This window comes from Clytia hemisphaerica, unplaced genomic scaffold (assembly GCF_902728285.1).
Source record: "Clytia hemisphaerica strain Z4C2 unplaced genomic scaffold, Clytia hemisphaerica genome assembly, whole genome shotgun sequence".
Classification (NCBI taxonomy): domain Eukaryota; kingdom Metazoa; phylum Cnidaria; class Hydrozoa; order Leptothecata; family Clytiidae; genus Clytia; species Clytia hemisphaerica.
Genome location: NW_027103334.1, coordinates 25,836 through 49,446, shown reverse-complemented (window position 1 = coordinate 49,446; position 23,611 = coordinate 25,836). Strand labels below are relative to the sequence as shown.

The following is a 23,611-nucleotide window of genomic DNA, read 5'->3' as shown; positions in this document are numbered from 1 at the left end:
ATCGCCTGATGACAAATGACTTTTGGGACCGTGAAGACTTAGTATGAATAGGGTTAAAGATATTCTGATGTTTTCCTTATAGTTGTTTGACGAGGGACCTCAATAATTTCTAAAAATAAGTAAAGAATTATGCAAAGTTATATTTTTGATTAAAACATACAACGATGGTTCTATATTTAAATTCCTCATGCTTGAGGTGGTGCGACTTCTTCGATCGTGATTCTAGTAAGCTGTTTATAGCCAGTGAAACCGTCAGAATCACCGTATCCATCGCAATTCCCGATATTGAAACCAATTTTCACTGAACCGGTTTTCGGGATACGACACTGACCTTTTAAAAGGAAATTTCCAATATCATTGTTGGACGCGTCTCTCTGGAAATGTGCATAATCAATCGCCCCTGGTGTACACTCTTTGTTGTCAAGGGTAACAAACCAGCGTTTACAGCATCTAGTACATCCGTACACACGACCATTTGAGGAAACGGAAATTCTGAGGTATGTCGACGTGAACTTCTTCACGAAAGCGCATTCCTAAAAAGAAAAGTATATTTTTTTGCGAACGGCAGACCTCTACAAAACTGCAGGTAATATAGCAGGAGCACAAATCCGTTACTATATTCCAGCAGCTTAGAAAACAGTTGGACTTGATTTTTTTTTATCTTTTATCTTAACAATTCATTTCATCATAGTACTTTGTTTTCTTTAAATTCACACCATCTGCTGAAAAATCGATGACTAAATCTTTTTACAGACATCCAATGTGCATAAATTGTATTTCAAAAGACTTTCTTTAGACTTTTTGACTCTCTTTCTCGTAATCTTTTGACGTTGGTGCGTGAGTTCTTTTGAATGATTAATAAAGCTTTACCTTAATCAAACCTTTGTCTTGTCGATTACTGATATTGTTCCAAAGGCAATCTTTCCATTGAAGCGCCAAAACATCTTTTCCGTCTTTTCCCTCCCTCCCGGGTGGTCCTAGCAGCCCGTTTTTTCCAGGTGGTCCTGAAAAATAAATTTCAGAAAATTCGTCCGTGAATAAAATTTATCGGCAAAAAATTTCATGGCCAAACCATTTTTTCGTCACTTTTAACCGAAGAATTTCTCACCGATAAGGTATTTGTTTGTACTGAAAATGGGCCATTAGAAAATATAATGACAATCTAAGAGATCTCAACTCATAAATGTATTTTCCGGAAGTGTTATACCTTGACCGCCATCCTTTCCGGGCGACCCATCGCATCCATTTACACCATCACGTCCGTTCACACCATCTTTACCGTTTGTACCATCACGCCCATTTAAACCATCACGCCCTTGGCGGGAAACGTTGCACGTAGAGTTCTAAAGTATAATTCAAATATTCTGGACAATGTGTCACTCTCCATCTCAGTTAACGAAGCGTACAAAGTGGGGAAGGCGTACAAATTAGAAATTCTCAAACTATCAATCTACCAAGGATCTAACATGAGGATTCACACCTTGTAAAGAAATAACACTTGATAATTATGGGTAATAAGAAGGCCTTAGAACAAGTAGTCAAGAAAACATCCTCCACATTGCCCGATAATGGGTGAAGAATCTCTCGAAGCACAGCCAAACGTAAATTTCTAGATCCAAGCAATGAAGTGAATGAATATCCCATCAAAATTATTTAAACTTTTTACTGCATCGATCTACTTATCTCAAAATGACTTACTTGTGAAGCACAATAAGGGTGATCAGTAGACCAAAGAAAACCCAGAATCTCATCGACATCTTCTCACTTCGTGATGAACACTTACTTCAACGAAAATATTATGGTATCATTTTCTCATGCTAAATACACACCAAATACCAACCTTATGCCCAGTCTTTTTCTTTGCGTTTCAAAAGAAACCCCCTGGTAAGCAAGTCGTTTCGCCATATCACTTCATTTTCGTTTGACCAGCTTGGCAAAGAAACGTGTTGTTTGACCAGCTTCGAAGAGTTGACAAAGAACGTCTTGTTTGACCAACTTCGAGGACTTGGTAAAAGAAAGCTAAAACTTTTGTTTGAAGATACTCGAAAAACTACCTTCTCACTGAAATGTCCAAAGATATTTACTCAGATGGAGTTGGTAAAGAAAGCTAAAGCTTTTGTTTGAAGATACTCGAGAAACTACCCTCGCTGAAATGTCCAAGGATATTTACTCAGATTTGTTATGTGTTTATAGTTGTACCGGGTGTCCCAGAAAAAAGTTCCGCTCTTTGAAGTGAATTTTCTCGAGTTCTATGAACTTTTAAATAATGAATCTTTTTGCATTGGAAAGAGGAAGGATAAACTTAAATTTTGAGGGGTCATTTATTAAATTAATTAAGTCAACTTGATCAAAAGTTATAGCCTAAATCCTAAAACATCACTTTTCAAAAAAGTCCAAAAAAGACGATAAAATCTCAAATCAGAAAATGACAACAGACCCTCTGCGGCAATGAATTTTGAAATGTGTACAGACCCCTATGAGCTACAAGAAGCCTAAGATGGTATTAACTTTTCGAACAATCAAATATTAACAGATATGAAACCCAACATTTTTATTTGTAAACAAGATGAATGCTAATAAAGAAAGCCATGACGACGACGTGTTCTTCCTTTTCTTCTTCTTTTTAGGACCCAGTCCTCTTTTCGGGATCGATTCGTTTCAACATCGACCCATTTAATAAACATTCCGATGAAGCCATCTGGCAAGTCTTGGAAATCTCCCACCTCAAGTCGTTCGTGTCCTCGCTCGCTGACGGTCTTCATTCTGAAGTCGTAGAAGGTGGTGATAACCTCAGGTAATGCAATGCAGCTTTTATTTTTTTTATTTTTGGGACCCTATATTTTTTATATGCCATAAACTTCTGGAGTGTGGACACGGGGGGTCGGTACTAGAATCTCAGAAATCGTGACATTTAGTGACGTGTTGGTATTGCAAAAAAGCTCAAAAATAATTTTAGTACCATGTGTACTAAAATACCAAAAAGGAAATTTTTGAAAAATCTTAGTATTTTGTTCTAAAATCAGCCAAAATGGAGCATTTTTTTAACAATTTTGGAAAAAATTTGATTTGATTGAAAAACTCTTCAGAAATCTTTCAGAATTTTTCCAATTTTTTAAATATTTTTTAAAAATATTTTTATGTACAGTTCAGCACAGTTTAGGAATAAAATTATATTATTTTGCAGATTGATGCACTAAATTCGACTAGGTTTGTAACAATGACCCCATTTTGGTAAATTTAAAGCCGTAAAAGGGCAAAAAATGGGTGGTATCTATGTTAAATTGCTCAAAATAATTTTAGTCCATGTGTACTAAAATAACATTTTCGGAAAAAAGGTAGGGGTATGTCAAAAATTAGCGAAAAACCTTTTAGTACTCGTGTATGTCTTACATTTTAGTACTACCCCCCCCCCCCACCATGGTAATGAGTCTTTTATCGGACTTTCCAATGGTTGATGGATTCGCAAACGGAAAGGACCAAAATAAATCATCAAGCTTTTTACTCTAAGATACATGAAGCGACTCCCCCGATGAAAGTCTCCTATCTTGAATATGTTTTTTATCAACTTCTTACTAAAGTCTATTCACGATAAGTGTGCACTCTTTTTTCTTTTACCTATAACTTTTGAAGGAATTCTTCAATCTTTATAAATTTGGTATCATTGGAAAGATATTAGGTAGTGGAACAATTTGAAATAAAAAAGTCTTTAAAAAAATTCTAAAAACGAAGATGAAAATGAAGAAGAAAAAAATTAAGATCTTGTAGAGAAGTGCTATAACTTTCATTTTCATTGGAGAGATTCTTTGATCTTATATAATAATAATAATAATAATAATAATATCTTTGTTTAATGTTGGGGTACCGTAATTACAAATCAAGTAAATTTATAACTAATAAAATCCAACAATATCAAAATAATAAGTAAAAACGACGAGATCCTTAGGGCCAATTACCTACAGATGTTACATGAACATTTAGAGCCTTTCCAACGTTTTATCTCTGTTTTAAATTTGGCTAGAGTTTGAATGTCATGTAATTTCAACTTCTTAGGTAATTGGTTCCACAATAAAGATGCTCTAAAGGATAAACCGTAAATACCGAAGGTATAGCGAGTAGCTTCAGGGAGAGTTAAGAGTTTTGTGGATCTTAGTTTGTATACCACTGTTTTTATTTGAAAAATTTCTGCCATGAAGCTTGGACTCAAACCTTTGATTGATTTGAAAATTTCCACCATCAAATATTGTAAATTTTGGATGTGGATTTTTACAGTATTTGTACGGTTTAATAAAACTCCATAGTCTAAAGAAAAGTTTGAATGTACCACACGTAAAGCCCGTTTATGCACTCTGTTTATTTCATCGTTGGATGCTCTTGAGGAAAACATCCAAATGAGGGGGCAATATTTAAGATGACAAAGGATGTATGAGTTACAGAGTGTGAGGGCTTTTTCGGGATTCAAATATTTCCTTATCCTTTGAAGAGCTGTAGTATTCCTACTTACAGTAGAACATATTTTGTCTACATGTTGGTTAAAATTCAGTTTCTCATCAAAAATAATTCCTAGTAGCAAAACTGAATTTTTTGCTTTTATAGTAACATTCTTATACTTGATTGAAATATTAGAGTTATCAATATTTTTCCTAATAGCATCATTTGGAATTTTCCTGGGTTTGCAACAAGATAGTTGGATTCGAACCAAGATATTAAAATAGTTAAATCGTTTTGCAATTTTTTCAAGACGATATTTTCAGTGGTTCCACAACTATCGATAGTGTTGTCATCAGCAAAATTGCAAATGTCGCATTGCTCTACAAATTTAATTATATCATTAATAAAAATATTGAATAGTAAAGGACCTAAGATTGAACCCTGTGGTACTCCTGAAAGTATCTCGAGCCATTCGCTGAAAATTGATCCAATTTTAACCCTTTGCTTTCGTTTTTTTAGGTAATTATAGATAAGAAGCAAAGCTGGACCCCCGATTCCATAGGCTTGTAACTTTGCAATAAGTAACTCATGGTTCAGACAATCATAAGCTTTTGACAGATCCATAAGGACAGTGCCTACAATCTCATTTTTATCTAAACATGCTTGCCATCTTTTGAGAAGGCGTAACATAGCATGTTGTGTGCTGTGACCTCTCCGAAATCCACAGAGAAGTTTGCTAAATTTAGGTTCGATAAATGTGTTAAGTTGATTGAAAAGCACACGTTCAAAAACTTTTGAGATTGCTGGCAGTATGCTTATGGGTCTGTAATTCACTTTATCCATCTCGTCTTCTTTCTTAAAGACGGGACTGATGTCAGCAAATTTTAGTTAGTTTGGAAAAACGTTGCTTTGGATTGATGAATTAATAAAATTTGTTATAAAATCTAAATAAATATCGACTGATAATTTTAAGATATTAATCGGTAAATCACCACTGACAGATTTTCTTGGATTTAGCGAGAGGATGATTTTACGAACCTCATTATTATCTACACATCGAAATTGAAATATATCTTGGAGATTATCATTACAAGTCTCTGCTTTAATCTTAATGATACTGGGGTGATCTGAAAAGTGATTAAGGGCTTCGAGAACTGGCTCAGAGAATTTATCAAAATTCTTTCCAGTATGTTTAATGGGCAGAGTTCTTGTAATGTCTCTAAAGTATTTATTAAATATGTTAACAATCTTTTGATCGTCAGAAACAATGTCATTTTTCTCAGCTAGGACAATTTTGCCTTGGTAACAGCCTTTGTTGGTAAAATAAGGCTTGCACATATTCCAGAGGGATTTTTCTTTGGTAGTATCTATACTCTCAAAATAAGATTTTTTTTGTTTTTTATTAGGAGGTCATCACTGTGAAAAAATTTCACTAAAATATTTATTCAATACAAAGTTATGATACAAAGTTAATAATAAGTGATTGAACCCAAAAAACAGCAGAAAACAGCGTTTTTAGACGTCAATTAGCTTATAACTTTGTTTGATATCTTTTGACTGAATGATTATTTTTGAGAAATTTTTTCACAGTGATGAGGTTCGATAATCAAGGTTTCACTTCAGTGAAAATGATAGTTATAGCACTTTTCTACAAGATCTTCATTTTTTCTTCTTCATTTTCATCTCATTTTTAGAATTTTTTAAAGATTTTTTTATTTCAAATTGTTCCACTACCTAATATCTTTCCAATGATACCAAATTTATAAAGATTGAAGAATTCCTTCAAAGTTATAAGTAAATGAAAAAAGAGTGCACACTTATCGTGAATAGACTTTAATTGATTTGTAGGGAAATCCTCTTCAATCTAGTTCTAGCCTCCCTTCAAAGAAGTTCTTATGTACTGTTCTCCCTTCAACGAAAATACGTCAGGAATACCCTTATTTTTTACTCCCAATGCAATCAGAAAAAAAATGAGAACAATTTTTTTTCCACTGAAGTGTTGGGCAACGGCAGTTAGTGTGTTTAGCGAGAGCTTTACTCCGCAAGTCGAAGATCCTTGTGTTAGACGAAGCAACGGCAGCGGTTGACATGGAAACAGATTCATACATCCAGCAAACGATACGAAATGAGTTCAGTGGATGTACAGTAATGACCATCGCTCATCGTTTGAACACAATCATCGATTATGATAGGTTTGTTGTAGTCTCCCCACTGACCTCGATCTACTTGACTTAATCAGGCTTTTCATATTCTGTCATGTCCAAGTCCAGTTTAGAGCTCACTTTTCCGCCATGTAATTTTTTCTTCAGGCTGTCAATGGTGATTTTTGAATGTTTTGAAATAAAATGTACAAAGAGTGTTAGGCTATCGAGTGAGTTAGAAATATGATGTCTATGTGTTCCCCCTAAATATTCTTGATTTCAGTTAAGCTAAATCTGAGATTTTGAAAATTTCCAGAAATGTCTTAAATCTATTCTCCTAAAGCTGCTAATGTTGGTCCCTGTTATGCACATGTTGCTCCCTAACAATCTGAACAAAGGCAAACAAATACAAATACCTTCAAAAAATTTGTAACAGACTGGTCTAAGAATTGTTGTTTTCAAAACCTTTTTGTTTATTCTTCAGGATTTTTAGTTTTGGATAAAGGACACATCGCTGAATTCGACAGTCCCGATAATTTGCTGAAAGATGAAAAGACAATTTTCTATGGCATGATCAAAGATGCTGGCCTTGTGACGTCAGAATGATGACGGTGCTAAGTATTTGTTTGTTTGAAACCGATTCGCTCTAAATGTTCATCCTTTTTGTGTTCATGTGAAAACCAGGTCAGTGTAATTGGACTAATCGCTGAGATGGTTTCTACGCGGTAGGGTAGCGAACGGAATTTACATAGACAGACGTCAATGACCTAATATTGTTTGACTTGGGCTTTATAGCTCACTTTGGCGGATGTACGGAAATATGTTTTGATGGGGTAGAAGCAGATATGGGTGTTCAAGTGAAAAAGCACTTTTGAGGAGCTCAGCCTTTGGTAGTAATGTAAAACCTCGGGCTTTTCCAGAAAAACACCGTATACCCCCTGTTGAGGCGGTCCATCCCTCTGTGGCCGGAAATGCTGTAACCCCTGGAATTCCAGGCAATTTCAGGTGTAAACCCATCTGGAATTCTGAATTTTGTAGGATTTTAATGGAATTCCAGTTATTTTTGACAGATTTTTGTATCTCTCCCTATGGAATTCCGCCAATTCAAACCTTACCCCCTTGAACGGAAATGGACCTCCTCAACAGGGGGTTGACGGTTTTTTCTGGAAAACCCAATAAGCTCTTATTTACTAATTTTTTGTTTTATTTTATTTAGTAGTTTTTATCCATGTATAAGCAGGTAACGTTGTATTTTTTGACATTGAGTATTGATATTTGTACATAGTCTAAACGTAGCTTTATTATATTTTCATTCATATAGAAAGATTTATATTCATCATTGATGCTATCTTGTATGCGATGCGATCTATGGGTGTACTAGCAATTTCTTATGGGCGTACGAGCAATTTCTTATGGGCTTTTTCAATTCTTTTAAACAGTGCCTTTGAAGAACTTCTCTTAATCTGACCGTATGGTTTAGGACAAAAGCTCGGATTCTTTGGCAAAATAAGGGAAAAACTGAAAACATTTACTGTATTAGTACACAAGTGATTCCAACAGCGCATAGCTTCATCTTTTTAGACACTTGAGGGTTGAGCTTTTACTCATAATTTCTCCTTCTTTTGTCGCCTATCTAGTTTAACCTTTCTAGACTGGAGCAGCTTAATTTCGATTTCATTGTTCATTAAACATGTTTCTTTGTTTCGTTTTAAGTTGTAGCAAAACAAAATATCAAAAACAAAATGTCTCCTAACAACAAAAACAGGAAATGGATGTTTATACATCCAGATGTTAGTGTCCAAGAAATATCTCCCCACTCCCTTGGAAATTGAGGGTTTGAAACGTTGACCATTCGGACACAAGGTTTCGACCATACTGGAACAACCTCCCATTGAAAAGGAGATTCAAATACACATGATTCCCTTTAATCCGTCAACATTGAAGTACGAACGGAAATTATTGGTCATTCTAAACCCAGTTTACGAAACGGGATAACATATTCACACCTTGCTAGTGGAAAGCTTTTGCTTATTCCAAAGAGGTACACAGTTAAGAAAACCATTGTGTGTACTCATTGCATTGACACTGAATTCTTCCATATGAAGTATTCATCAATTACCATAGAAGTTGAATCGCCTGATGACAAATGACTTTTGGGACCGTGAAGACTTCACTGAAATTTCTTGGTGATTTTCATTATGCAGCAAATGTTGCAAGCGTTCCATAATCAACATCTGAATACACAAGACATTTTTGTACGCTATTCACCTAGATCTTGTCTCGATGTCATCCGTCTCCATGAGAACGATATCTCCAATACCCAACACACATCTCATGCCTCGATGGTCGCAGCCAAATGCTTCCTTCTCAGATGAAAAGATTCTATTGACGTATCAAGTTTTTCATGGCGCATTGTAAAGAGATTTTTGTGAGGTCTTGCAATTTGATTTAGAAGGCAAATACCGATTTTCTTATTCAGTTGATTGGGCCGCTGACTCGATGGTTCGATTTTTGGACTTTGTGGTGTTATACCTTGCACAGGTAGCGTTTATTTTCTAATTCTGCAAAACAAGAGAATTGGTTGACTTCACCCTTCCAGGGTGTCAGCAAAATGATTTTTTCCTCAGTATGTTTCATTCGTCTCTTCATAGTTTCTCGGGGGTCGTTCACGAGAAAAGTGTTGCATAGTGTATTGAAAGCAAACTAAATATCTAAAGCATGTTAGGTTTCCAGAACATTCCCGCTGATAATGACAATTTTCTTGGCCAATCTAGGATAACTGAAGCATTTCTCAACAAAGTAGATTTTTTTCTTGATTTCTATACCAGATCTGACATTTAAAAATCAATTTGACCAATCTCCTAGGAATATTTTGCATATATTGGTTGTTGTCTCTGGTCGACCAGGTGTTAAGTCTTCCACCAGTGAGAAAAATTTGCTTTCGTTTTCAGGTTGAAAAAGAAGATAATTTTATCCGGCTGATGAAGTTGGATGGAGGGGAACTTCGCACTGTCGAAGAATTTACTGATTCGCTACTTTTCATCGATAAAATGAATGGAAAGTATTTCTTTTTGAGATCGCTCTTTAAGAGGTTTGACCATACCTTCGTGTCAATTTACGGACAGCAAAACCAACAGGTACCCAGCAAGTATGATTTCAAAGCCATAGATATTTTCAACAAACTGGAAATATACACGTTTACTGTGAGGGGATTCTTACACCCAACTTTCAAATCAACTGAAATATCAAGGAAGGATTTCAAAGACTAAGAGTTATTTGTAGAAAGCGGAGTTTTATTTTTTATAATTCCCCCTTTCCAATAGACCTTTTCATAAATTACGTCACTAACATCACTTGCCTCGTTTCGAATTATTGCCAAGGTGATCAACTCCCAGCAGTTTTTATTAAAACTACTTTCTATTCATAAAAAAATCATTTAATGTCTCAAGAGATATAATCACCATGGTAATTGTTTGAATACGAGGCAAGTGATGTTCGTGACGTAATTTATGAAAAGGTCTATCGCCACTGAAACATTTAGCACGATTAGTAGTGATGACGTCATTCGACCGTGACTTTCTGGTCAAACAAAACCTTCCGAACTTGTTGTTTGATTACTTTAATGGGATAAACTTTCGCGGGGATTAAATTTCGCGGATGGCACTATTGGGTGGCAATATTTTCGCGATTTTGTGACTTTTACTGTCAAACCATGCATTTTAATTTTTTTGAAATACACATTATTAGCGCTTCTTTGATGTCAGTAAACATTCAAACAGTATTTGTTTGACATATTTTGAGTTTTGTTTAGAAATATTTCGCGGATGAGGCCCTTTCAAATTTCCATTAGGATTTAATTTCGCGGATTTTCGCGGATGACACCCAAATCCGCGAAATCCGCGAAATTTAATCCCTGCGAAAGTTTATCCCATTAAAGTATCTCAGTATCATAAAGTGATCGCTTTTTCAAATTACCTTTCTTTTGTGTTTGTAAAAGTCAAAGCTATTTTAAAAAAGGGCCGCAAAGATGCGTTTGACACAGAAACAGGGTGGTGTCAGCTGAAAATATTCTTAAGAATTAATAAACGGGTGGGGTCCTAATAAGGTCCGGGGTTTGGGAAAATTTTTGAAAAATTAACAAACGGGGGGGGGTTACATGGAACCTAAGAGTACATAGCTCGCCAAAATTAACATGCTTTTGGGTAGCTTTTCTACATTTGCACCCCGCATTACACGTTAAGCTGCTCCCAAGAAATTTAATGACGGTGTTTGCATCAGACATAATCTCCATCATGGCAAACTGTTAAGTTCTCATTTCTAATATTCCACTAGCTGAAAAATTTTCACGTTCTGAAGCCTATACATTGTTATCAATCAATCTTGAATTTTTTTATCATTCTCCCCCATTTTTAGTCTCATTCGGTTTCATTCTTCATTCTTCATTTTAGTGAGAGTTCAAAATATAGACAACAAACAAAATGTCAACGAAAAACACAAAATCGATGTTCATGCCGTCTGGCGCATCTGTCCGAAATATTCCACCTCTATCCCTGGGAAATGATTTTAAAATTTTGACGAGCCGAACACAAGGATTTCACCATTCTGGTAAATGGTTTTTGATGCGCGAAGATCCAGCAAATGAAAGGGATATATAATTTGCGTCAATCCGCAAACATTAAATTACGAACACAAGTTATTTATCGTAAAAACCCCCGTGTTCACAGACCGTACCCAGATTGGCACTTCGTTTGATCCTGAAAGCGGAAGACTTCTACTTCGGGCCGAAAGATCCACAAACAATGAACTGGTTATAAACATTCATTTTCTCGATATCTCCGATTTTTTACCGCTAAAATTCGAAAAACTTTTTATTGAGCTCAGCCCGTCTGACTTCACGAAAAGCTACACAAAACGAGATTTCAACGAGGTTAGATCTAGTTTCGATGGAAAGAAGTTGATATTTTCAGCATTTCACCAACCGGAAAATACTGTTCAGGTCAATGAGCAGGGATTGATTCTTGAACGTTATTCGCCGCGTGCGTGCATCGATGTCTACAATCAAGAAAGGGGCGAATTTGTTCACGCCAAACATGTGTTGATTGACTTCAATGTCCCAATGCTGGAGAGTTGCCCAAGTTTCTCACACACGGACGATAAACTTTATTTTTATTACGAGTTCCCAGATGATCAAATTCAAAATGATGTTTTCAAGATGTTCGAGTTCAGTGCAGATGGAGTTTTTCAGAATCTTTATTCATTTGAGTGTTCTAACTTTATGGTTAAGTTTTATGCAGACAGAAACCTGCTCTTCTTGCACCCAGTTCAGGTATTTTACTTCATTCCTTGATCTATAATACACGCTTTTTTATATAAGAATATCTCCTATAAGAATATCTGGGTGAAAATTGGCCAAATTGTAAGAATACCCGCTAGGGTGATTTTCACAGAATTTGATAAGAATACAGCCATTTTGTATGTGATTAACAGAAAAAGCTGCTTCTTTTGTTAGAGATAAATTGAAGCTTTGAGGAAGAAATGTAATTTTTATCCAAATGTTCACTCCAGAGTTCAAAACTCTCAAATTGATCATTCCTCATGTTTGTAAAAAAGTCAAGTCTAAAAAAGTAAGAATAAGTAAGAATATTTCACCCTCAGTTTTAAGAATACTTAACCCTCATCCAAAGTACACTATTCTTATAAAAACAACGAGGCTCAGAAATGCCCAAAAAATAAGAACAATTGAAGAACAGCCCTCAGCCTGGAATGACTGAATTTTGTGCAAATTAAGGCTCAAAACGGTACAAATAAGGTATTAAGCCAGAAATAACCCAAATTTGCTCTAAAAATTAGAACAGGATAAGAACAGTTTGAAGCTTAAAATGTCAAAAAATAAGAACAGCTGAGCTTTAACAAAAATTTGCTGGTTCTTATAAAAAAGATATGTGTACTCTAATCCCGGACAGAGATTCGAAAGGAAAGCACACATTTCGACAAAATATTGATATAAAATATTAGCTCAACATCAATTGGGGAAGGAGGGCGAAATTCTAAGAAAATTGTGATTATAGCTTTATAATTCTCAACTTCAGTTGAGCTAGAATCTGACAATGTGTGTCTGTGTGTATGTCCCAAAACTTTAGGGCAGCCTGGAGACTTCAAAAATGGTCGGATTTGGCTGAAATTTTGCACACTTGTTCCTTGGGTGAATATCTGGGGGTGTTTTTCCATTTTTTGAAAATTTTGATTTTTGGGGACTGGGGACGAGTTTTTCGCCAAAACGAGGCTAAAACTTCAGGGCAGCCTGGAGACTTCAAAAATGGTCGGATTTGGCTGAATATCTGGGGGTCTAAAATTGGGTCTATGAATAATTTGAAGCCACTGAAGTTGAGCCCAGTGCTTTGCGCACGTTCGACTATGACCATTATAGACTACAATGGACTCCGCTAATTTATCTTTCGAACTGATCCTCCATTCCCTCAAAAGGAAACCCTCTATAATTCGAATTTCTCTGTAATTCGACTAAATCTAGCCTCCCTCTTCAAGTTCCAAAAAGATGAGATTTAATCTCTCCTTGCTTGCTCTCGAACATGAACTGGAACTTTGAACCAACTCAAATTATATTCTTGTTTTTATTTACAGGGTGAAATCGAAGGTGGAGTTGTTCGTCTATTGAGATTAGAGAGCGGAGAAATCACTTTGGTGGAAGAATTTGACGCCTCCTTTCTTTTTAAAACAAGGATGGAAGATCAATATTTCAATCTAAAGTCGACAATCCAAAGATTCGATCACTTTTTGGTGACCATCCTTTCACAGCAAGACCACACACCACCAAGATATTATCACTTCGACGCTATCGATTTGTTCTCAAAGCAAAGAATTTCTCAAGCATGCGACGCAGCCGTTATTCTACCGAACTTCCAATTGAATTGGAACATCGAGGAAATTGGAGTGACGTATTTTAACGACCAACCCTCCTTGGTAGGAAATGGAGAACTGTTCTTCAAAATCTCTCCCTTCAAAGGATATCAAACGTCACTGAAACATTTAGCACGTTTAGTAGTGATGACGTCATTTGACCGTGACTTTCTGGTCAAACAAAATCTTCCGAACTCGTTGTTTGGTTACCTCGGTATCATAAAGTGATGAATATTTCTCTTTTTTTTTGTCTTATGTTGATATTTTGATGAAATTAACGCCTTCCTTATCACTCAATTATGAGGTTTACAAATTCGAGAGAAGCTATATCCAGGGCTTTATGAAAGATATATGTTGAATGAAGGGTATGTGTGGCCTTGACCTTACACTATGCCTTGACCTTAATCGGTAGAGCGTTCAAATGTTGATGAAAAAGATCCTGCATGCGAGATATGCAAGCTTTAGAATCTCGGATTTCATCTGTAATCTTTGAAATAATTTTTAATTTCGCTTAGCGAAAGTATTACGATAGCCTTCCGTGTGTCTGGCTGGCGAGACATTTTTTAGGGCGCAAATTATGGCGTGGGCGTTTGGCTGCGGGCGTACTACGGTAAATATTCTAAAGGTGGACTCACTCCCAAAGATAAAAAGTGATAAAAAACAGGGCTTTTCTTAATAAATAAAATACGCTAGTGCAAGAAGTGTAACCAAGCCTTTGTAAACATTCATTGTGAGAACTTTTTTTAATGGCTGCTTGATTTTGAAACTTGCTGCTGCTGTATAAATTTTTATCATATTTTCTGGTCTTTTGTAGAGTGTTTAAAGAGGTTTAATATTTGTTTACTACTAAGTATTTTATGTTTGTGTAGTTAGTGAATGCACCAATAAATTGATCATGCTCAGTATCCAGTAAGTAGTAGAGTACAAAAAGAGTTAATTTTCCAAACAAACAACAACATTATTAACCCTCTCTCTTCTCTTCTTCACCAAAACTACAAACAGCACAGGTATGATCTTTTTTTTCTTTTTTCACCAGATAGTTATGTGTTAATAGTGAAACTAGTTGTGACAAACAGTCAGTTTTAGCAAGTACCGTGAAGTCGGGTAACTTGCATCAGTGGTGGGTAACTGGCACAGCCATCAAATGACTGACCAATCAAAGCAGCAAAATTTCAAAACAAATGAACTACGCAGCTCCGCTTGCAGCTCTAGCCTACCATTTTTGTTTTGGTTTAACTTTGTATTTTAATGACCTGTATTTTAATGACCAAATGGGTCATTCATTCATTTGAGGGCTATGCGTATGCAAGTTACCCGATCTCACGGTATTTCTTAGAAATCATGTCAATTGAAATTCAGCAACCATTTTTGTATAATCGAAACGACCCTGTCTAGACACTGCCGTACATTGTCATTGGCTCGCTCTTTAAGCTTTAGCGTGGGTGTCTGCTAATAAGCCTTCGGAATGTAAAAAGAATGGGCAACAAGGTAATAAATCAAACTAATTGAGCTTCAATCAAACTTCACCGATCTTGATACACCTTTTGCTAATTAGGATTTTCATTTTGAACAATGGTACGTTGTCTGTATAAGATTCCCATTTCCGCACTAAGATTCTTGTTACTTTTCTGGAATCTTTCCCCTATATATTTTTTACAGGATAATCGGCAAGAGATTGGGGAGGGTTTGTTTAATGGGATGCAGTTTAAAGCAGTTATAAAGGAGTCAAAGTTTAATCTCAAGGAGTATTATTTCTTTAAAGCTTTAAGTTGGCTAGTTTTTACCCTGCAATTTTCTAGTCCAGAAGCTGGAGCTGGAGCTCAACTACACTCATTTTTTTTATAAGCATAACGTTTATAAGCATACTGAAGCTCAAATTTCCAGAAAAATTAAGCATATGCTAAGCATACCTTGAGGCTCACCCAAAGAAATTTTTAGAATCATAATTTCCCAAACTTCAGAAAATAACAGAAGAATGAAGAAGAGAATTACAAACAAAATTCGAAAAATTGGTGATTTTATTTTGTTTAATCTCTTATAAATAACACAACTTGGTCTCTTGAGAATGTACACTATCTAAACTTACATAATTTTTTTACCAAGCATAGGGTTAAGCATAATTTGAGTCATAATTTGGGACAAGCTGGAGTTTTTACAAGCTCTTATTTGATTTGGTTGGTCGTTAAGATGTAATAAAAGAATCTCATTACTTTTTCTAAAGAACGCGTCATCTCTATCACTTTAAATGACCAATTAGTGAAGTATCTTGTAAAAACTCCAGCTCATCCCCATAATTTCAGCCGAAATTTACCGTATGCTTATAAAAAAATGAGTGTCCTCAACTGCTTTTTGTCTTTAATGGGCTCTTCCAGAAAATGTCTGTACATGGGGGTGGGGGAGGGTAGTAAAAAATCTACAAAATTTGTCCTGGGCCTTGTCCTGGGGGGGAGTAAACTTGCTCTCGATGGGATCAACTGATGCTTGTCCGGGGCGGGGAGGTTAGACCTGCTGTCCGGGGGATCAAAAGTCACAATGTCCAGGGTGGGGGGTTTCCAAAAAATGTTATATCCTTCTGAATTGAAAGATTTTGTTTACGCTTTATAGAATAGAATTCTTTAGTCGCATTTTTAAAGGAATCTTTTTTTTAATGGATTGAGATTTTTCATTAAAAAAACAGGGTATCTATGACCTGTGTGTACAATACATTGTGTATATTTTGTGTAACGCTTCATTCAAAATGCATAATGCTGCAGGAGTCACGTATCACACGTCTTCGTCGTTGATGTTCAAGTATTATGCGAAATTTTCGACTTTAAGTCGTCTTGTTGAAGTTTGAAAACCCTGAGGGATTTGAAGGCCAGCGCTTCCCATCATTTCGTCGAGCATTTTATTTTGGAATCCATTGCATCCATTCAAGTATGTTCCGTCCAGTTTCATCTGGGTGATCGTTAACCTGTCTTTTCATTATCAAAAACGATGAAAATTATTATCCAGGTGAAATTGGACGATCTTTTAAAAGCGTTTTCTTTAATTGTCAAGTCTGGAAGAAAAAAAGGAAAGGCACCTTTCATTCTCAGATTAGACGGCCGACTTACTGCCCTGCCTTGATACGATCCTTCACATGTCTATGATTTGTTATCGTAACCCTACGATGTTTCATATTTTAAGACCACTTTTTCAGACATAAAACTTTGTTTAAAAATCTTTGACGTTCATTCTTCATATACTGTACAATATTTTAAATAAAAAAATTAATTTCGTGTAAGCTCAAAAGTATGTTTAAAATTTTTATTGGTATAAAACCAACTATACGTTGAAAGAGACTTGCTTGGTGACGGGAATTTCCACTGCAACCATCATAATCCTCAAACCTCTTCTTCACACTTCATAATGAGATTCATCTTTGCCCTTTTGCAATGGAGTATATGTTGTGTTTTCAACGGAAAACTTTTGAAGTTTTTCGTAATTTTCAGGTTGTCCAGTTTTTGTAGGCTTCCCATCATCTGTATTATTAGGAATTCGGTTCGTGCAATCCTTAATCTCAACATAATCATTCTTTTCCCCAGGTTTGGTTAGATCAACTCCATTGTCTTGCTCTTCTTGAAGAAAAATTGAAAGAAGTTTGTCTTCTCTAATGAAAAACATGCATAAAAAACGCCTGGAAATGGCGTTTTCTAAACGATTTGTTTCGTCTGTTTAAGAATTTTTCTAAAAGATATTATATGGTCTCCTCTTACCTGTGGAAAATGCAACTTCGTATCGCTGAAAAGTAAAACAGAAATTGTAAACAAGGCTACTAGTAGATTAACAGAATATCTGCTGGGTTTTGGAGATAAATTTGCGTCCTCCCAGAGGGTGTTAAACAACAGGTGTTCTTTAACACCCCCTGGTCCTCCTCATTTGTGTATTTCCGCGAACATTTTCGATTTTCTCACCTAGGTTCTTTGCTGTTAAAAGTTTGATGAGAGAGTTTTTTTCATAGAAACCGCGGTCTGTGTGATGGCGTGAACTGCTTTAGGCGTACAAACTTTCGCGAAAGTAAATGTCTTTAAAAATTCTAGGAAGGTCTATTCGCGAAAGTTTATGCTCGCAAAAAATTCTTGACAAAATAGAAAATCTGCAAAACTTCTAACTTTGAATAGAATGTAACTTTTATGGCACTTTTTAGCTTACTAAAAGACTAATAAGTCAAATGACAAATGTTTCAAGCCAATCCAAAAAGTATTTGTCCCTCTAAGCCATTTTTTCATGTGAAAATTTTCAATTTTACGTCTTGATTCGCAAAAGTTTATGCTCGCGAAATATATTTTCCCGTTAAATTCGCGAAAGTAAATGTCGTGAATTTCATGATTTTTCGTCCGCGCGAAAGTTTCTGCTCGCGAAAGTTTGTACGCCTAAAGTATAATTTCAAAAAGCGTGATGCGTAATTGATAAAAGATATTTTCGATATGATGTTGTGATGAGAAAATATTTCCGGGGGGGGGTACTTGTAAATGAACTACTCTCGGGTACCTAATAGCTGGGGGGTTTGGAATAAGCGGGGGAGGTGGTTGGAAAAAATCTCAAAAGTTAATAAGCGGAGGGGGGCTGGAATAAAAATGCCCTTGGTGGAAAATTTTCGAAAAGGAGGCCAATACAGTAGAATTGGGGCAAAAGAGGGAACTTTCAGAAACATTTTCAAAAAAAAATCAATAAGTGGGGGTTTGGAATAAGAATGTCCTGGGTGGAAAATGTTCCAAAAATTAATTAGCGATCAAAAAAGCAAATGAACGAGCCTTACATTATCCACGTCAAAGGCTTGGTTAACTCTCCTGAAAGCAAAAAAAAAGAAAACTATAATAGAGCTAGATTGGAGCCCATACTTTGGGCGCTTTGCGGCACAAAGGCGAAAGATTTCAAGGTTTCTTCATAATACCAGTGCTAGTGCAAAATTATTCTTATTTCTTGACAAATTGCAGATTATTCGGATTAGGTAAAGTTTGCTTAATAAGTTTTTGAAAAAATAACACCTACGTCACGTCAGATAAGCCAATTCCTAAGAATGAAAGATAAAAAACATACACAATCTAAAGAACTTTAAAACATTGAGTTTAAAGCCTGGAAGGGGCTAGAAATGAATCTTTAACCTTTTTCAAGAAAGCCTTAAGATTTGCGGCGCATTTAGAATGGCGGATTGAGTTTAGCCTTTTCTTTGTTTTTAAGCAGCATTTTTTCGAAATATGGCGATGGGCTTTACTTTCAATCTGGCGTTTGTGTAAAAACCAAGCAGGTAGTCACGCGTGGATGGGAAATAGCCTGTAGTTTCGGGTCTAGCGCGTTCGTGGTTTTAAAGTCAATGCTTTAAAAAACCTTCACTCTTGCAGGCTCTTGTTTCAAAATCATTACATTATATGAAATGTTTGGACACATTGAAAAAAAAACATAAATTCCTCAAGGATAGAATTCAAAATGTCACATTCAAATCAATTACCTTTTTCGACACCAATCTTGGTTTTCCTGGAACATTTCAAGAGGATGAAAATGACAGATGTGATCACAAGAACTGTCATCATTCCAACGAAATATCCTCCGATAAATGTAGCGATTGAAAAACTCTCTGAAAAAGACAAATTCATGTTAAACTACTACCACGTCGTTGTATTTCGCTGCAATTTTTGCTTGCAATGGGCTCATTACGTTTACTGAATACAACGACTAGATCCAAAAGGCGATATTTACTAAATAAACGGTGGAGTGCTTTTTCTACTCAGCAGAGTGCTTACTAAAAATAAATGTTTTTTTTTTATAAGCATACAAAATTCTGAAAACAGGCTCAGAGATGCTTAGGTCGAAAGCTTAATAAGGCTGAAAAATGCTTGAGAGGATGCTTAAATCTAAAGCATAAATTTAGGGAAATACTGAAAATCCGTGAAATTCCAGCCAAAAAAAGCCAAAATCAGGAAGAATATATTGTTTGTAGGCTCAAGCAATGCTTGCCGTATGCTTAATTTTTCCCCATATCTGAGCCTAGATATCCTTATAAGTGCAATGCTTATAAAAAAAAACATGTAGCTTCTTACTAATAATCTCCTGAGTTTCCAAACCAAATTTCCCGCGGCAGCTTCTATTTTTTATAAGAATATTTTATACCTTATTGGGGAAAAAAAATGTCGGAGTTTTATTTAGTCGGGGTTTTTTTTCGTCGGGGAAAATTTTCGTCACCTAGAGGCATTTGTCATTTTCCCCCGACCAAAATTTAAAATTCTTCACTTTTCCCCTACAAAAATTGTAAATTCGTCACTTTCCACCGACTAAACTGTCCAAAAGAAATGGTTTCCTTAACTAGCTCGAAAATAGATCTTGTAATTCGACGTTTAAAGCACTAATTTCGGTAAATAAAGGTGTAAAAATATTCGATTTGAAATTTTGGTTGCGGTATAAAACTTTGGATAAATGTTTTGGTCGGGGATAAAAAAATCGGGTGTAAGTTTTGGTCGGGTGATAAAATATCGGGGAAATATTTCGTCGGGGAAAAATTTCGTCACCCCCTCAAAATTTTCGTCACTTTCCTCCGACATTTTTTTCCCCGATACGGTAAGTACTTTTCCCGCGCGTTCGTGTGTCTAAGGAAAGGTAGACGCGTGCTAGTCTAAATTCATGTATAAGATCTTTAACAAAAGATCATAGAAGTGTGACATAACAACTTGTAAGGTTTGGAAGGGAACTATTTTTGTTTGAGAAAGAAGTAAAGAATGCTTAGAATTACATACCGTTATTGTTGTATTTAGGATGTTGTTGATTATCTGATGAGGAGGTGGATGAAATACTTCTCGTTGAATAATCGAAGCTTGTTGGTGCTGAAATAATATAACATGATATGGGTTGTCACTAGAAAGTCATTTCCAAAGGCAAAATGACATCAGACCAACGTAAACACTACCTTCAAAGTAAACGTACCTTTTGCAGATGTCGTGAGGCTGGTAGTTGTTGCTGTTGTAGGCATGGTTCGGGTGGTCTTTGTTATAGTTTGGGTGGTCGTTGTTGTAGTTGGGGTGGTCGTTGTTGTAGTTGGGGTGGTCATTTTTGTAGTTGGGTTGGTCGTTGTTGTAGTTGGGGTGGTCGTTGTTGTAGTTGGGGTGGTCGTTGTTGTAGTATGGGTGGTCGTTGTTGTAGTTAGGGTGGTCATTTTTGTAGTTGGGGTGGTCGTTGCTGTAGTTGGAGTGGTCATTGTTGTATTTGGGGTGGTCGTTGTTGTAGTTGGGGTGGTCGTTGTTGTAGTTCGGGTGGTTGTTGTTATAGTAGGTGTGGTCTTTGTTGTGGTATGTGTGGTCGTTGTTGTGGTAGGTGTGGTCGTTGTTGTGGTAGGTGTGGTCGTTGTTGTGGTAGGTGTGGTCGTTGTTGTGATAGGTGTGGTCGTTGTTGTAGTTGGGGTGGTCGTTGTTGTGGAAGGTGTGGTCGTTGAAGTTGTGGCCGTCGTTGGTGTAGTGGTCGTTGTTGTGGTCGTTGTTGTTGTGGTCGTCATGAGTCCGAAACTCATTAGTGTTCCATTGTTAAAGTTTGTTTGTACTCTTTTACCATCTTTTATCCAGTATACAATAGTCTTGTAGCTCACACTAGTGGCGTTTCCCGTGAAAGTACAGTTTTGAAAACTCAAATCTCCAACATGAATTGTAACGTTCTTTATCGTGTTATCATTTTGTGGAAAAGACAGAAGCAAATCCACATCACATAATCCATGGTCATCAGCATTCCATGTCAAAATTGGACATGGATCGGCTTGAATGAATACTACATTCGAAATATCATCTACACCGAAAAAAAATCAAATAAAAGCTTCACTGATAGATAGGCAGACAGACAGACGATATTTTGCGTAGATAGACCAGTGATCCATGTCTCTTAAATATTCTTTGGGTTGTTTTCATGTTAGGGTCCAGTCCGGCTGGATTATACAGTCTTAAAGCTTGTTGATATAATCATAGCACAGGTAAAACACCCCCTTCTCACAGACCCGGTAGATTTTTTTTCAGCCTGTGAGGATAACTATAACGTACTGAAATTCGATGGGGATCGATATTCCCATGTTTCTTATGGCTAGGGATTTCAATTCTTTTGTTTTCAAGTTAGAAAATTTAGTGGGGAAGGAAAAATAGCATTGAGGATTGGTTTATTTGATTATTTTCAGTGGGGACAAAAATTGGAGGATAATTTTCCACCAGGGACGATATTTTGGCCAATTTTTCCAGTGGGAAGGGGTCCCAATGAGAAGGGGGTGCTAGATATGAAACAGGACTCAGAACAATAAATTTTCCAAATAATACTGTCCAGTTACATTTCCAATACACCGAAAACCGTAAAACTTACATTTATCCAGTTGAAGTAATGCACTGCCAGTAACTTCATTATTTTGAAATCCTTTTGCTCGATAAGAAACGGCTTTTCCGCACATCTCTGACGTCACATTGTGTTTGAATGAATAAGTATATTGATGTTGATCAGTCTTTGTGGAATCGATGGTACCTTTAATTGATTGATCACCAATCATCCAAGAAAAAATTGGACGAGGTTTACCACATAATGTAACACTACCACTTATTTCATCTCCTTTGCTGCTTGTGAAATTCTTTGGAAGGTCTTGATCCCCACACTTTGAAGGACCTCCTGGAAAGAATGAAGAATGAGAGAGATGGTAGTTGTAAAAACAAGAAGCATTCGGGAAAACTGTAGGATAAAGTCAAGTTTTGAAGATTCGAAATTGATGACTATTGGCTATAGCCGTAGTCTAAATCCGGGGGGGGAGGGGGTACTTTAGGCAAATGGAGGGTACGGTATGTGCCGCCCTTATGGGTACCTTTTTTGGATTTCCAAAGTCCCGCTAAGGGTCGGAAAAATCACAAAATTTTCCTTTGTTTTCCCCTTTTTAGTCCCTAGGTAATGTAGAGCAATTACACTCGAGCACATTACCAAAGGACTCTTCCTAGGCTATATTACACTCGAGCACATTACCAGGTCACCTCAAACTTCGTTCGCAGACTTTATCAATCAAAACTTCCAAGCAACGCTTACTGGGTGAAGAGAACAAAATATTCATTATCTACCTCGAATATCAAGAGTGATGTTGATTTTGAAGACGAGGGGACCGTGTTTTGAATACAGCTGATAAACTCCACCATCGTCATACGTTGTGTTCAAGATCAAAAGGCTCACCTGTCCGCTTCCATTTTGAAGATTAATTTTAAAAAGAGCTCTTTTATTAAAAGGAACTTTGGCACGAGTTTGCCCGATGCCTTTGATAAAGTGGAAGTCTTTATGAGTGACTGTCGCATTGTAGCATTCTTCTCCATTATATAGAAGCCTCATCTGATGACCTGCTGCAACACTTGTCACGTTCCAAACGAGAGCACCGACAATGCTATCAACTTTGAACACTTGGTGAACTGAATACTCAAGAGCTGAAATTCAAAAAAATTGAGATCTTCACAGTCAAAGATAATTCAAATCGAGTAGATTACCGTACACTGCAACCAAAACAATGCTAAAATTCAAATTCAATGCTATAAAATCCTGTTGAACATTCTTATCAAAAAAATGCTTTCTTTTTTTACAGATGAGATGGAGTTTTTACAGGGTTTTATAAGATACATTAGTAATTGGTCATTCGAAGTAATAAAAGTGAAGTGCTCTTTAGAAAAAATAACAAAATTGTTTTATTACTGGTTAACAACCAACCAAATCAAATAAGAGTTTGTAAAAACTTCATCTCGTCCCTTTTTTACGTATTTTATGTACATTTTATCTACAATCAGTGCCATAACATATTGGCATTTTTCACTAATTTACCATTTTTCGAAAATTGAAGTTCGAGCGAGAATGTCAATTTTAGGCCTTCAACTTGATTTCATCGATTATTTCGGTCTGGGAGGGATTTATTGGTTTCTAGGCTATATTTCAAGCCCTTCTGGACCATTTTTGAGCTTTTAGATCCTCAGATCCTAAGGTCGTAAGTCTTAAGTCTAGCGTTAAAACTCTACCCTTCGAACCTACTTTAGAGCACTTACAAATCGATTGTGGTTTCAAAACTTCCCGGTGGATTTCCCTTTTGTGCCAAGTATTTTGTCACCGATTGTAGGTAGGGGGTTGTTCTTTTA

At 36.3% G+C, this 23,611-nt stretch overlaps 2 protein-coding genes and 2 long non-coding RNA genes across 4 annotated transcripts; 1 reads left to right on the top strand and 3 right to left on the bottom strand.

Moving 5' to 3' along the window:
• Positions 1-120: 120 nt before the first annotated feature.
• On the bottom strand, positions 121-905 carry LOC136816339 (uncharacterized). Its single transcript, XR_010847912.1, has 2 exons — positions 871-905; positions 121-533 (listed from the first exon to the last, which is right to left on the bottom strand). It is a non-coding gene; the product is annotated as an uncharacterized lncRNA (long non-coding RNA).
• Positions 906-909: 4 nt separating this feature from the next.
• LOC136816332 (uncharacterized) lies at positions 910-1,711 on the bottom strand. The gene is made up of 3 exons (XR_010847911.1): positions 1,699-1,711; positions 1,208-1,343; positions 910-1,004 (listed from the first exon to the last, which is right to left on the bottom strand). It is a non-coding gene; the product is annotated as an uncharacterized lncRNA (long non-coding RNA).
• Positions 1,712-11,224: 9,513 nt separating this feature from the next.
• On the top strand, positions 11,225-13,981 carry LOC136816456 (uncharacterized). Its single transcript, XM_067072787.1, has 2 exons — positions 11,225-11,895; positions 13,209-13,981. The coding sequence occupies exons 1-2, from the start codon at positions 11,686-11,688 to the stop codon at positions 13,710-13,712; spliced, it is 714 nt and encodes a 237-aa protein (XP_066928888.1). The 5' UTR covers positions 11,225-11,685; the 3' UTR covers positions 13,713-13,981.
• Positions 13,982-16,678: 2,697 nt separating this feature from the next.
• Positions 16,679-22,554, bottom strand: LOC136815961 (uncharacterized). Its single transcript, XM_067072387.1, has 9 exons — positions 22,530-22,554; positions 21,828-22,124; positions 20,421-21,269; positions 20,234-20,320; positions 18,955-19,080; positions 18,498-18,519; positions 18,265-18,295; positions 17,222-17,246; positions 16,679-17,083 (listed from the first exon to the last, which is right to left on the bottom strand). Exons 1-9 carry the CDS (start codon positions 22,552-22,554, stop codon positions 16,863-16,865), a joined length of 1,683 nt encoding a protein of 560 aa, XP_066928488.1. The 3' UTR covers positions 16,679-16,862.
• Between the last annotated feature and the right edge of the window lie 1,057 nt (positions 22,555-23,611).

Coding starts and splice junctions, on each gene's coding strand:
- LOC136816456 (XM_067072787.1), top strand. CDS start 11,686: ATGCTGGAGAGTTGCCCAAGTTTCTCACACACGGACGATAAACTTTAT. Junction 11,896..13,208: donor TCTTCTTGCACCCAGTTCAG/GTATTTTACTTC, acceptor TTTTATTTACAG/GGTGAAATCGAAGGTGGAGT.
- LOC136815961 (XM_067072387.1), bottom strand. CDS start 22,554: ATGAATATTTTGTTCTCTTCACCCA. Junction 22,125..22,529: donor TATTTTGTTCTCTTCACCCA/GTAAGCGTTGCT, acceptor CATTCTTTCCAG/GAGGTCCTTCAAAGTGTGGG. Junction 21,270..21,827: donor ATTACTTCAACTGGATAAAT/GTAAGTTTTACG, acceptor TTTTCGGTGTAG/ATGATATTTCGAATGTAGTA.